We start from the raw sequence: 15603 nt of genomic DNA, 5'->3' as shown, positions 1-15603 counted from the left end.
TGCCTTGTGCTTGCTGGGTCAGGCTCCAGCTTCCTCATGCCACTCCTCAGGATAAAGTGAGATTAAAAGATGGATGGGTAATAGTCCTTATTCACAGAAATGCTGTCTGCATTTTGTAGCCAAGCCATTTTAGCAAGTTACACTAAACAGACATCGTGTTTCTCTCATTTTTCTCCATTTTACAGTGTGTGCTTTTTCACTTGATGTATTAGACCTCCATTCTGTTAAGTGTGAACTTAAATCTCAGACTCACTTTTTTCCCCCCCATTGCCCTTTCCCTTTCTTTCACCTAATTTGTGAGGGCAATGGCTAAGGAGAGTGTAGTGGGAAATTTAATTGGGATGTCTTGGAAGAAACCATTGATTCAAATATATACAGAAATAAAAATGAGAGGGAGTTCAGAGGCTTGCTTGTTTTTGAAGAAACCGTTCTTTGCAATCAAAAAGCAGCAGTGGGTTCATTGGGAATTGGCAGGAAGTCTTTTTTAAATGTCAACTAGGGGGCTCTAATTCGCTTGCCCACCCCCGGGTTTGGTTTACCAGATATACAAGTTAAAGAGATTGTTAGTTTCATGGGAATTGTTACATATGCATTATTTTCACTTGTAAAAACAGTACTTGTGGTTTATTTCTGGCCCCAGGTGTGGTTACATCTCTTTTTCGCAGGACGTATATCGCTGCTCGTGTTATGAAGGGGGTGCGGCTGAACACGCTAAGGAGATACTGTCAGATCAGTGCTGTCTTTCTGCTGCTGGCAAGCTGCTTGTTCTGCTTGTCTTGTTGATCATTTCAAAGCCTGTACAGCAGCTGTCCTTTTGTCACTTCGCGTCTCTGCTGCTTGCATTGTGAAGGGGGAGGGTTAGGGTGGCTGAACGCACGCTAAGGAGATGCCGTCGGATCATCTGCTGGCGAGCTGCATGTTTTGCTTGTCACTTGTCGTTGTTTTAAGAGCTGGGAGCACATGAAGCATGTCTGCCAACAGCAATCCAACAACTGCTAGGTTAGATGTCAGTGGACTTGTTTTAAATGATGTCTCACTGCCTTGTCTCGTGTGACATTGTAAAAACAATACTTGTCATTTATTTCTGACCCCTGGTGTGGTTACATCTCTTTCTCGCAGGACGTATAACGCTGCTCGCGTTATGAAGGGGTGCAGCTGAACGCATGCTAAGGAGATATGCTCGGATCATCTGCTGGCTTTCTGCTGCTGGCGAGCTGCGTGTTTTGCTTGTCGGTGTTTGAGCTTGGAGCAAGTTAAAGTGTCTCTCGCGGGACTTCAAATTGTCTTCCGAGAAGATCACATCTCGTCTCCCTCCCAAAGATTTTTTTTTTATAATAGAGAGATAACCACAATATAGTGTCAGTATGCATTTTTACCTAACGCTGCAATGCTAAAAATGAGATTTGCTTGTTTGTTTGATTGTGTTCTTTTTTCCCCCATTTTTCAGGGTCTAGATAATGGATATTACATTATTTTTAAAGAGCCAGAGACCAGCTGGAAGAATGACATTCACAGGCTTCACAGGTGTGTGTGTTTCCTTCACTGTTTGCCACTATGGCTGATGTAACTCTGATCTGAGTCTATTACTGTTTCCTCCTTTCCCCGCATGTAAGTGCAGCCAGGAAAGACCCAGTTATTTCAGTAACTATGAACCTAACAGCCATGACTCATCAATTTATGTGGCACATGAGACATTATTTACTTTCCACTTAGTAGAACAAAATAAAATTGTAAGAAAACCAGAATCTGACACTGAGCATCTCCAACACGTCAGCTGTTTGTTTCTCATTTTTTCTAGCAGTGGAAACAAAACTCCTTCAAATGTTCAGAATGCTATCTAAGCCTGCACTGTTGTCTTTACGCGATGCAGGATGGTTTTCTTGAGTGTTAAATTCCACTTCCAGCCACATACCCATTGTGGCCCAGTGGGTCAAACACTGACTCGTGACATAACCGCAGGGGATTCAGTTAACTTGTTATTGCTGTAATTGTGCAAATATGATTTAGAGAATATGCAAGAACACGTTACACCACTGTAAGATGAAAAGTATCATTTTTGACACCATCTCCTAGGTTATTAACGCACTTAGTCCAATGATCGTATGCTTTTTGCCAGAATCGTGTGACAAGAACACTCAGTCTTATGAGCAGCAGAAACTGTGGGTGAGTGACCTGATTGTTCTTCATCTGTGAGACTTGTATGGCAGTTCTTGAACTTTCAATCAATTTCTAGACATTTCGCTGAGTTCAAATGTTATTTCCATGCTAGTCTGAAAGTCGATGAGGATCTTTGTTTGTTGTTCCTTCAGCCTGCAAAAACGGTAATCAACTGGCTTCTTCAGTTTGAAGTGTACAGATAGGGGAAGAGCCATGTTACCGACAATACAACATGCCAACAGTGAAGTAGACCGTTTTGGACAAACAAAGCTTGCACACGCATCTACCACATATTGAAAATGCTTTGTGATTTTCCCTGATAAATAAATATACTGACCTGTTTCTGATCAGGATACACTCCATCAGATCCCCAGTATCTTTCTCGCTGATGTATTCTGGGAAAAAAAAAACATAAGCTGACTGAAAATCAAATAGCTGTAGGTGGAACTGATAATAAAATGGCATATTGTGCATTTTTGTCTGCAGAAAAACTCAAAACGGAGTGCCTTTGGACAAGATCGCCCGAATGAAGGAAGACTTTGAGCCGGTGTCGAGCATTTACGATGTCCTGGACTCAGAACCACCATCAAGATTCAGCTCATGGCATTAAAATAGGAGGCTGATCTCCCTCGACAGAAAACTCCTAGCACTTCACGACGCAGGCTTTAAGACAAGTGGCATTTTTATCGTTCTACATTTTGAAGACATTATTATTAAACATGTTCTTTTTAAAAAAACAAAAATGTTATTTTAGTACAGAAATTTTTATTCTTCTAAAACTTTAAGATGTTTTTGAATGTTCTACTTTAAAAAAGAAAAGCAAAGTCATTAGTTATTTACACCTTATATTAATAAATTTTCTATTTTGCATTATTTGACATATTACCAAAAATATATTGAGAGGAAATCCTGGGAAAACAACAACAAGAGCAGCATTGTATGAACTGTTATAATAAATAAGATGAGTGAAAATGCAATTTTATAAAAAAAAACTAACGTAATTTAAAAAATGAAGTGAAAGTTTATAACACCAAAGAGTGGAATTGTCCATAATCTCTCATAACCTTGAAAAGTTTCACCTGGTTACAAGTATGATTAAGAATTGACATCATATCATCTATATCTGTGTAACTTTGCTTACTTCTCTAAAAAAGTGTCATCACAATCACAATGGACGCCTTTTTGCAGCTGAACTCTGTTCTGGCCGCTTCGGCAGTCTCAGTGGTCTGACTGTCACGTGTTGGCTCTCTTCATTGAACTCATTCCTTTTTTTTCTTTGCTGTCATCACATGCAGTTTTTGGGTGACCCCAACAGGACATATTGGCGATGTTTGCTTTACCTAGTGACCAATATTGCTTGAGCGCCTGCCGGCGTCTCCATTTGCTTGCTGTTAACGTTGCCTGCAGGTATTTCATTCTTCACATGCTATCAAAACAGCAAGTCCTCTGTGTTCATGCACTGAAATATGAACATGTGGCTAAGACAGGTGATGTCATTTTTCACTCGGCTGTAAGACGACGATACCCGACCAGGAATTTCAATATTGTCAGGCTGGCAATTCCAATTACTTTTGGTACAAACCTTGTATGACGTTATCTCATAAATCTATAACCAATCAGCTCAGTGTCTTCTCTTTATGTCCTAGTAATCGCTAACTTGATATCCAATTAATTCGTCTCCTGTTTATCCTGTCTTTATTTACAGAGCTAATGATTTTCCTATCTTGCATTTCAACAAACTCTCATTTAACGGCTTCTTTTCTGTGCCTTGAATTGGCTTCAAAACGCTGAGTGTGCTGTCACTAATGCAGTCTTTGAACTGCCGGAGAACACCCGCCATACAGAAAAGCAACATGTTAACAAATACCAGACAGCTTACTCAAAAAGTAATGAGCTCTGAAAATACGAAGCTTCTGCGCCTACAATTCAGGGCAAGTAAAGAAACACGTTAAAGAAAACGAAAACAAGCAAAAGTAACCAACTGGCCTGCCTCACATTCCATAAAGTCTTTCCAGGGAGCAGATTTTTTAAGCTCACATCCCTATTATTGAAAAATCAGGGAAGCAAGTCGGCTAAAACTGAGGTCTTAGAATAAGACAAATGTGAATCTTTGTAGAGAAGCAATTTTTTGAAATGTAATCACTACTTTCCATTAAAGTTTTCATAAGATGTTTTGTCGTTTTGATATTCTGTGAATTTTTAGCTTAATAAAGAAAAGATAAATGTGAATGTGATTGTTTTTGCAGTTATTTTTTGTTATTAGGATAATTTGGTAAAAGAATATAATTACAAACTATTACTTAACACTGATCTTTTTCTAATACAATACAGTGAATACTCTGCACTTTAATTCACGCATCTGTCTGTTTATTTTCTAAAGGTAAATTGTCAACGTCATGTTCACCACAGCCTGCCTGTGCAGCACCAAGCCAGGTCTTTTGTGGGGTACACACCTAAATCTGTACTGGTGCATCCAGCTGGTTTTAGAGGTTCAGTGGAGATCACCTCTCTGGGGATTCAGTTGACTGTAAATAAATGCACTTTATATCTGGGAGGTCTAACTTGTGGTAAGTCGGTATGGTGGTCTAACCTGAAACACTACAAGCAACTCTGTGAAAAGGTGATTGAAAACCACACGTTTAGGGGATGGAGACAAGAAAATACCCAAGTCACTGAATATCCAGTTAAATTACCGTTTATACTCGCGGATAAGTTCTCCCACAGATAAGTCAGGGCTTGATTTTATCGTTTAATTTCCGGTATTTTATAATGTTGGTCGTATAAGTTGAATGCGTAAAACTCACGCTATTGGTCCAAGAGATTATGATATGCTTATGTCCACCTGAGAGAATAACCATGGGGCACACTGCCTTTTTTTTCCTATGTATTGTGCCTACGTGATCGCACGGTAATACACGAACTATACCGAACAACGTGTGCACTGTTTTGTTATTGTTGTATCTCACACCCTCATACACCTTTATCGTAAGAGCATCCTTTAACTACGATGGAGTGTTTGATCAGAAGAAAATATGAAGCTGGTTTTAAATTAAAAATCATTGAAGTGGCAAAAGAAACTGGTTAACTGCGCTGCTACAACAAAACTCGCTGCATCTGAGAAACTGGTGCGAAATTGGAGGAGGCAAGAAGACGTAAAAAAAAAAAAAATTAAGTCACATTTTTGAACGGGCGTATAAATTGGGGTCTAATTTTATGATCGATTTTTCGGGTTTCAAGACCCAACTTATACGTGAGTATATACGGTAATTATTAAAAATAGAGTATGGCCCAACTGTAAACCTGCCAAGAGCAGGCCATCCACAAAAACTGAAGAAGACTAGTGAGGGAGACCACCAGGATCTGTATGAGAACTTGGAAGGAGTTACAAGCTGCAGTGGATAAGATTAAAGAGACGTAAAGAGGACTTCACCAGTCACAGCTTTATAGGAAAGTGACAAAAAGAAATAAATGCCCATAATATCCTGGCACTTGTGAGACTCTAAAGTCAGGTGGATGAAGGTTCGTCTGATAACACCGAAATTGGGCTGTTTGGCAATAAGACTAAGCACCTTGTTTGAACACTACATTGTCATGAACCAAGAGTCCCAAAAGTGCCCACTAGAGGGGGAAATCCTGTCAAACCCCATGGCTAAACAGAAAAAGAGCATTGAAGAACCTTTATAAAGTAAAAGATTTAATCTTTACAAAAAAGTTCATCAATAACAATGAAGGCACAAAGGCAATAGGATTTGCCCAAATCAATAAGGCAGTTCAATACAACCAAAAGTTCCAATACAACATCCCAAGAATAGTCGAAATGTCAAAAGTCCAGTAACCACAAAGCAGGAAACCCTGATGGGAGACATTGAGACATCATTGAGAAGACGATGATTCCAAGCATAAAGCCAGAGATACATAGGAATAATTTAAAAACAACAATGTTCGTGTCCTGGGGTGGTCCAATTAAAGAGTTTGTCTCAATCCCCCAGGAACCTGACAGAGCTTGACAAGTACTGCAAAGAAGAATGGAGGAAACTCACAGTGACCTGTGCACACAGACTCGAGGCTGTAATGGCTGCATCTGCCAAATACTGACTTGAAGTGGGTAAATACTTGTGTGATCAGCTATTTTGTGCTTATATTTGTAATGAATTTAGACCACTTTGCTGAGATCTGGGTGTAAACGAATCCCGAACAGATCAGCAGTCTGTCAAGGGGTCCATTCATACACACCTCCACTCCCACTCATACTGGGTCACTTTATAGTTGCCAAGTAACAACAACATTTATTTCCATTGCACAATTTCATACACAAGATGTAGTTCAATGTGCTTTACAAGATGTCCAACAAATAGCTACAAGAAAAGGAAAAATAACATTGAATAAACAAAAAATAAATGAATACACACTTAAATAAATATATAAATGGTAGAAAGCTGGTGTCCTTATATATAGTATCATTTTTAAGTCTCAATGATAAGGTCAGATGGCCAGGGAGGACAGCAAAATCGTCAGGGGTTCAAGGCCAGTCTCCACTGGGAATTCTACCTAACATAAATATACTGAAGTCATTTCTTATTGTTTTTTCCATCCTAGAGGATTTGATGCAGTGGGTCTCATGGAAAGTTGTGGTATCCTCTTTCATTCAAGCAGTTAAATGACCTTTGAGATGAATGTCATAACCAGAATCCTTGGACACATCCCACAAACACACAAAGAGAATATTAAAAACTCCATAGAGGCAATGCTCAGACCAAGATTTGTACCCAGGAGCACTGGCCACAACAGCGTCAATGATCTACCAGATAGCCTATTGAATCAGAATTGTGTTTCTTTTGTTTCACTCCTTTGGTCACTGCCTACACTTGGAGACTCTGTGGTCTCTTCTAGCCATGATAATGTGTGTCCATTCTTGGTGTTGCATTTCAGCATCTTTTGGACTTGTTTCCCTTCTTCCTTTTCCTCTTAACCTTTGACTTTTCCAAGCATCCCTGCCTTTTCTAGTTAGCCTTCTTTTCTGTGGTCTGAACAAAATGTCTTTGATGACTCTAGATGTTGATAGGTCCTGGGGCCAACAGAGGGAGTCTAAAGACCCCAAACACTCAACACAGCCACGGGTTCAAATAAGACTTTTATTTGACATTTACATCAAATCACATCACAAGTCACAAATCCTTCCTTTCTCTCTCTTAGCAAGATTTGTCAACCTCCTCCCAACTCCAACAAAATTACAGTTCCTATTGTGACGTGCGGGTGTGTGCATGATGCATACCCAGGGACATGTTGTGTATCGGGAAACCGTGCAGTCCTAGATGACTGTCTCCACCTGCCCATCCATTTTCTAGTCTCATATGGGAAAAATAATGCCATCCATCCAGGCACATCAATTCAGTGTTGCCCCCATTATATACGTTAAAGTGACACATTTGTCAGTAATATGCTTCTGCACCACAATTTTGCTGTCTTTTGCTCAGACTTTTTGGTTGCACATGTTTTCCTGTCTCGTATTGCTGTTGTTTGAAATGGATGGATGGATCATCCAGTGACATGAATAATTTATTCACAAAGTACTTCAGAGATTAGAGAAGGTGCGATTAAAAGAATTGGTAAAGCAATGGTCAAAAACCAAGTCAGGGTCTGTGACACATGAAGTCCACAGAATCATTTGTGTAAACTAGTGGTTTTATAACACCCTGATGTCTTTCAAATTCTCCTGGACACCCCAACATGACAGGCCTGTAGTGTTGAGTGAAACAGAGAAGTGTCGAGTCACACGCAGTTTTTGAAACTGACACTAAAATACGTCTTGCTGCCAGTTTCTCAGTTATGAAACTAGAAGCTCACTGTGAAGTTGTGAGTCGTGTACTTTTTTTTTTGGTGGTAGAAAATAAGGAATATTGCTCCCTAAAGACTTGTTCACTCGTCCGTGTTTACCTGTTGTTTCGTTCTAGTAGGGTCCTAGGGAAGACCCTATTCTCCCTTTTCATGTAGATCTCAGCAGAATGCCCCCAAATCCCATACTCTTACCACACTGGCAGGTACTGTAGGCAGATGTGTAAGGGATCCGGTGGAGGGGCTTGATTCAAGCCCACCCAGGGATACCAAATTATGTACGACGTGTGAGGGATTTAAACTCGAGGCAATCTAGAACACAGTAGGAAAATGACTGATTGATCACTCAATCAATTATTATTTTTAATTATTATTAAAATGCCAGTAAGCAATTAAATAATTTAGGAAGGCTCCCATATTTTCCTTACCTTTCTCTGTAATGGTGGTCTATATTATCAACATAACTGACACACACTTGTTTTAAGAAACACAATAATACAATTTATAAACAAACACAATGATTATTAAAATATAACTGCATTTATCTTGACACAGAAGACAGGACGCTAGACAGACGAGACAGACAAACACAGGACAGGCCGGCTGTTTACTGATTATTTAGAGGTCTCATTTATCTTGACACTGGCAAACACTTCTGCATTACCAAGTTTTTAAGGATGATGTCTGCTGCTGTGTGGAGTTGAGGGTCTCAGTGGAGTGTACTCTTTCTGTTTGCTACGTGGTCTTTTGTTCGTTGTGTGATGCTGGCTTCCTTAGCTTGCCGTTAAGCTCTTTGCTGTGCCCTCTGCAACCTTATAGGGAAAAACGTGAGTGAACATCCCTTCTTGAAGCAATGCTGCTTTTCAGTTTTCTCAGACAGGACTTAGTCATGGACACACAGCTGGGCTTGCCAGAGTGGATCTTAGAGCTAATTCAGGGCATCTAGCTCCGAGGCTCTATGGAGAAGAGATTCCAGGCCAAAGAAAATGTGTGAGCTCTTTGCTCCACATAGAGTGGATGGCTTGTCACTCCAAAGGGAGTTGCTCCTCAGCTTTCAGCCAACCCAAGGAGAACAAATTGTCGGCTTTCAGCATCCACCAAAAAAGACAGAAGCTATGAATGAAGTTAGGTTTGATTGAAGGAGTAACATCTGGCGACTTCTTCCAGTTACAGAACCAGTTACTTTGTCTATCACATCCAGGCAGGTTCAGTGTGCAGTCATAAATGTGAGATACATGTCCATTTGGACATGTTTGTGTCTGAAGAAGCCTCTGCTGAGGTGTCAGCTCAACTAATTTACACCTTTGTTATCAGATGAAGTACAGGACTGATGAAAGGGTTGGTATGAACTGGCCTGTAGTGTTGAGTGAAGCAGACAAAGCAGTGATGGCTAAACAACTGGGTCAGAACATCTCCAAAACGGCACTTCTTTAAGACTGTTCCTGTTAGCATCTTATAAAAGTGATCCAAGGGAGGATAAACTGTGAACTGACAACAGGTTCATTGATCTGCAAGGAGAGTGAAGGTAACTCACTGCAAAACTGTTCAGGAATGGTTTGAGGAACATGACAAAGAGTTCAAAGTGTTGACTTTGTCTCCAGATTTTCCAGATCTCAATCCAATCCAGAATCTGTGGGATATGCTGGAAAAACAAGTCCCATCCATGGACGCCCCACCTCGCAGATGTACAGGACTTAAAGGATGTGCTGCTAACATCTTGGTGGCAAATACCATTGGACACCTTCAGAAGTCTTGCGGAGTCCGTGCATCAATGGGTCAGAGCTGTTCTGTCCAAACAAGCGGGCCTACGTGATATCAGGTAAGTGGTTTTAATGTTGTAGGACATCAGTGTTGACTAATCATTATAACGAGTGCCATAAGCAAGAAGCAAATATGATGCTGCTTTGCAAACCAAACAACCTTATGGTGCTAGATGTGTAGTTTGTGGCGGTGCACAAACTTGTAGTTACACTCAATTCTCTTTTCAGCCAGCTTCATTGTCCACCAGGCAGCATGGCCTGTCTGAATATGGCTGCCCTGACTTACCAACAAAACAGCTCAGGCGCAACATCCTATAGTACAGCTTGTTTCAAACAAGAAAGAAAGGAGACAACTGAGTCATAAACTGGCCCAGAAGTTGCCCTTCTTATCAAGGAAACTCTGGAGGTTTAACCAGCTTCCTTGTACTTTAAAATTAGACAGTTAGGCATCTCTGTATTTAAATATTTAAATTGTTAGACATTAATAACAAAAAAATATTATCAAACTATATGCTAGATATTATTCTCTGTTACACCTTTGTTTTTCCGCAGCTGCATAATCCAGGTAATTTCATATGTCAAAAAAGAAAACAATATGAGCTACTCAAATGTCTGACGCGTTACTAAATTCAACTTCTTTGCCATATGGGTTCACCTATTTGATTAAGTCAGGTAATGTAATGCAATATTTCTGTGTGTTTGTGTTCTACAGGAGTTTTGGGGAGTTACTGCTGTAAAATTATAACTTCTAACTTTAGCAATAATAATAATAATAATAACATTAATAATTCTTTACATTTATATAGTGCTTTTCTCACTGTTTAATTCTTAAAGGAAAAAAGATGTCACTCAGCTTCATGGTTAGTTTATAATTTGGCAAAATCAGTCCTCACTAATTAATTACTTCATAGTCACGTGAGACTTCCCCGGGGAAATGTACATATCCTATATGACTCATAGCACTGTATAATTTATTTTTGTACACACACAGGCACAAGACACTGTCTCCAGAGATCTTTGGTAATCAGCGAAACAACAAGGGGAAGCAGGTGGGTGCTGTAGGCACTGCAGCAGGCTGGTTCAGTTCTGAAGTATCACAATCATTAAAAGAAATGCATTGTCAGCATGTACGGTATCTGTTCTTACTTTTACTGTGCTTACCTCCATCCATCCATTATCAAACCCGCTATATCCTAACTACAGGGTCACGGGGGTCTGCTGGAGCCAATCCCAGCCAACACAGGGCGCAAGGCAGGAAACAAACCTCGGGCAGGGCGCCAGCCCACCGCAGTACTGTGCTTACCTTTTGATTCCTAAAACAATTGTGCCAAGACAATGGAAGGTATGCTTTCATTTAAAATATAATGTTCTCAAACCGTCATGAATTGGAGTCTCACACATGATGAAAGGATTGTGAAGCCTCCAAAACTCTTCATTCACCAGGCCAGGCCTCCTCTGTCTGCCTGAAAAAGGCCTCACCTCAGAGGGCTGAATCCCAACTTCACTGGCCTGCCTCAGGCTTTGCAGGCTCAAAAGTGACAAAAACAGATGGAAATGTCTCAGAAAATATAACAAAATCTCTACAAGAGGAGGGATGACATGTATACGAAAGGGCAAACAGGAATTTTTATAAATGAAAGATTTATGTACAAGAACTAGAAAAATGCAAAGAAAATCTCAAAAGAGTAAAAACAAAAAATAGGCATTAAAGGCAATCCTAAGGAAACCAGTAAAATATACAAAATAGAAGAACAAGACATAATAATAATAAAAAACAGTTAATCCAAACAGTACACATGGACTGCACTATAAATGAATAATCTCCAAGTCCTAAGTCCTCTCCACTTACTTATATAGCCAGAGGAAGTGCTCAGGAGTGGTGACATCAGGGTGTCCCACCTTCTGAGGCTCCACTAACAACATAAGTAAATTTAAAGGGACAGTATACAATGAAAAAAAAAGAAATATATACAAATATGACACAAACTCATCCGAAAATAACAAAAACAACAATAAAATACATAAATACATTAACTGCAAATGCATAACACGCCCACTTGATCTAGGGATCTTAACGCAGGTTGGAAAACAGGCTGGAATGGGCACCAGTCCGTCACAGGGTGTAAATATTACATACTAGTGAAACACACAGACCTAAGGTCCTAAAATAAAATACTAAAAAAGGCGAGATATAGGATGTAAAAGAATATAAAAGCAACGCTTTCATATGGCTGCTGCAAAAAAATGTAATATTCAGGATTACTTCTTGCTTTTCTATGTGCTTCCGCTATCTTGTCTTCTTATTCACATTGCCATCATTTGTTTATGTTCAATACAGTTCAATGATCAATAAACACAATACTTAGACTTGATTATGAATTTTGAACACATATGTACCTTTTCCTGTGGGATTATCAATCAATGGGCTCAAGGAGATGTGGCACCCGGCTGGGTTCATGCCCAGATGGGATGCCCAGGAGGACCGGAGGAGCACAAGGGGGCGTCCTCCCTGGTTGCTGTGGGGGCCACGGGTACAGAGCTTGGAAGCTCTACCCTGTAGGGGCCCGTGGTCACCGCCAGGGGGCATCCCGATGCCTTGGGAGCCCTGGACCTCAGCACTTCGGCCACACCCGGAAGTGCTGGGGGGAAGAGGATTGGAGACACCCGGAGGACTTCCGGATGCACCACCAGAGCTTCCGCCACACAGGGGTGTGGCTACAGAAGCTCCTCAGAATGCACCTGGAGTGCATCCGGGACGTATAAGAGGGGCCGCCTCCGTCCAGTCAGGGGCAAGAGTTGGGAGGAGAAAGACGGAGCTAAGAGGAGAGGAGTGGAGGAGGACCAGAGACAGTACGGGGCATTGTGTTGTGGCCAAGGACTCAAGGGGTGATTGGTGCTGCGGCACTGGGATTGTGCACTTGAACTGTAAATATAATGTCTACCTGTCTGTGTCCGGGCTGTTCCCCACAGAGACCATACATTTTATTACAATAAATGTTCCTGGCCAGCAGTAAGCTAGCCACCAGACTGCCACAATCAAAAATGCTTTGGATTTCCAAAACCTATCATTCTTTCTTGTTCTTAATCACTTAACTATCTTCTGTGATGTGCTTGATGCTCAGCAAACATCATTGCTATTTTTTTTTCTGCCATGATGAAGGTTATTACTTGGTTTTTCAATCACTTTGCCTTAATAGAATAGAATAGAATGCCTTTTATTGTCACTATACACATGTACAATGAGATTAAAAGCAGCTCCTTTCAGTGCAGACATATATGTAGAACACAACAAGTAAATAAAATAAACAAATGGTGCAAAAAGTTGCAAAAAAAAGTTCTGCGATGCTATATGCAAATGGAAATAATAATAACTAAATTGAGTTATTGCACATTATTTAAATACTGGAAAGAATAAATAACTATTGCACTATTGGGTTATTGCACATAATGTAAATATTGCACAATAATGATGATCATGTGCAGTGAGTAGTAGATATTGGACCTGAGAGTAATGATATTGTACAGTATGCAGATATTACACAGTTATTATCAGTACCATTTAGATATTGGATATTGCACAGTTGATGGATAGAAGGAAGTCTGGGGGTTGGGTGGTTAGACTGTGCAGTCAGTGCATGTGTGAGTTAGAATGGTTATGGCTTTTGGGAAAAAACTGTTCTTGAGTTCTTTGTCCTTGTTGTGATGCACCTGTAGCGCCTCCCTGAGGGCAGCAGGTCAAACAGATCAGAGCCAGGGTGGGAGCTGTCCTTGATGATGTTTTTTGCTCTGCTGAGGCAGCGGGAGATGTAAATGTCCATCAAGGAGGGGAGAGGGCAGCCGATGATCTTCTGTGCTGCCTTTACTACTCGCTGAAGCCTCTCCCTGTCTGCCATGGTGCAGCTGCCGTACCATACTGTGATACAGTACATCAGCAGGCTCTCGATGGACGAGTGGTAGAAGGTCAGTAGCAGGTTGGAGTCCAGGTTGTGCTTTCTGAGGACCCTCAGGAAGTGTAACCGCTGCTGAGCCTTCTTGATGACTGCTGTGATGTTGTCTGTCCAGGAGATGTCAGCAGAGATAAGGACACCAAGAAACCGGAAGGTATGGACCCTCTCCACACACTCGCTGTTGATGTAGAGGGGGGCTAGGTCGTTGCTGTGCCTCCTGAAGTCGACAATGATCTCCTTGGTTTTTCTGGTGTTCACAGCCAGATTGTTCTTCGAACACCAGGCTGCCAACTTCAGGACCTCCTCTCTCTAAGCTGCCTCGTCTCCCTATGAGATGAGTCCGACCACTGTGGTGTCATCAGCAAACTTGACGATGAGGTTGTTGTTGTGGGCCGGACTGCAGTTGTGGGTGTAGAGACAGTACAGAAGGGGGCTCAGCACACAGCCTTGCGGGGTACCGGTGTTTAGTGTGCGAATGGAGGAGTGGTGGGGGCCAAGTCTCACAGTATGGAGCCGGTTGGTAAGAAAGTCTCTTATCCAGACACATGTGAGAGGGGGGAGGCCAAGAGTGACCAGTTTGGTGATGAGAATGTCAGGAATGATTGTATTAAAAGCTGCGCTGTAATCTACAAACAGCATCCGGATGTAGCTCTGCTGCTGCTCCAGATGGCTCAGCACAGAGTGGAGAGCTACAGCAATGGCGTCTTCTGTGGATCGGTTCGTGCGATATGCGAATTGGTAGGGATCGAAGTCTTGGGGGAGATAGTCCTTGATGTGCTGGAGAACCAGTTTCTCGAAGCACTTCATGATTACTGGAGTGAGGGCCACAGGGCGATAGTCATTTAGGCTGGTGATGGGAGACTTCTTCGGCACTGGAATAATTGTGGCTGATTTAAGGCAGGATGGAATGACTGCCTGGGCTAGGGAGAGGTTGAAGATTTTGGTAAAGATAAAGGTGAGCTGGTGGGCACACGCTCTGAGCACCCTACCAGGCACTCCATCTGGGCAAGCAGCCTTCTTGGGGTTCACTGCCAGGGGCACCCGTCTGACATCGTGCTCCTTTACAGTGAGTGGAGTAGTGCAGGAACCCGGTGAGAGTGGGAGCAGGGCTGGAGCAGGTGAGTGCTGCTGTTGCGATGATTCAAAGCGAGCAAAGAAGCAGTTTAGCTCCTCTGCTAGCGATGCACTCAGATCTCTTGTTGTTGCATCACAGCCTCTGTAGTTTGTGATGTTTTGTATTCCCTGCCACACCTCCAGTGTATTGTGGCTGGACAGGTGGGACTCTATGCTCCTTTTATGGTCCGTCTTGGCTTTTTTAATTCCTCTTTTCAGAGCGGCTCGGGCAGCCCTGTACAGAGCTCAGGCCGTTTTGACTTCCTTTATGGTCAGCAGGTTGTTGCTATCTAAAATGTTATATCAGGAATTACTTCTTGCTTATCTTTGTGTTTCACCATCTTGTGTTCTTATTTTTCCTCAATCTATGTCACCTAAGCTGCTTCTGTGATGTGCTTGACACTCACCAGATGTTGTTGCTCTTCTTTTTCTTTCTGTTATGACACTTTCTCAGTCCTTTTGCCATAAACACATAACCACAGGTCATTGCTATCAGTTTACCGCTACTTAAAATTTTTACTTCCTCCACTTTTTTTGTTGTTCTTGTATTCTTCATCTCACAATTGATGCTCAACAGAGGTCACAAATCTTCTTCTTGTTCTTCCTATTATGGTTTTCTTCATCACGTAATCGACTTGTGCAGAAATCTCTGCTCTTCTTTTTCCTTCTACCATGACACTTTCTCAAACACTTCGCCAAAACAAACACACAAGCACAGGTCACTTTGCCAAGTTTGTCGCTATTTTTTTGCATTTCCAGAATGTATCAGGTTATAAGTTTTCAATAAAGACTAA

General features: G+C 41.4%; 1 protein-coding gene across 4 annotated transcripts in view; it reads left to right on the top strand.

Annotated features, from left to right (window-relative positions):
- n4bp2l2 (NEDD4 binding protein 2-like 2) overlaps positions 1-10192 on the top strand; it is a 36274-nt gene extending 26082 nt beyond the window's left edge. The window contains exons 4-5 of one of the 4 annotated variants that reach the window (XM_051927194.1): positions 1448-1524; positions 9600-9792. In XM_051927194.1, coding sequence (XP_051783154.1) covers positions 1448-1524; positions 9600-9687 — 165 coding nt within the window. In that variant the 3' untranslated portion in view covers positions 9688-9792. Of the gene's footprint in view, positions 1-1447; positions 1525-2356; positions 2607-2643; positions 4387-9599 lie in introns of those variants that run through there. The other 3 variants (XM_028799318.2, XM_051927195.1, XM_051927193.1) reach the window with 3 other exon arrangements.
- Positions 10193-15603: the final 5411 nt, after the last annotated feature.

The sequence above is a fragment of the Erpetoichthys calabaricus genome, chromosome 4, assembly GCF_900747795.2.
Source record: "Erpetoichthys calabaricus chromosome 4, fErpCal1.3, whole genome shotgun sequence".
Taxonomy (NCBI): Eukaryota; Metazoa; Chordata; class Cladistia; order Polypteriformes; family Polypteridae; genus Erpetoichthys; species Erpetoichthys calabaricus.
Note: the sequence above shows the minus strand (reverse complement) of the source record. Positions and strands in the feature narration are given on the sequence as shown.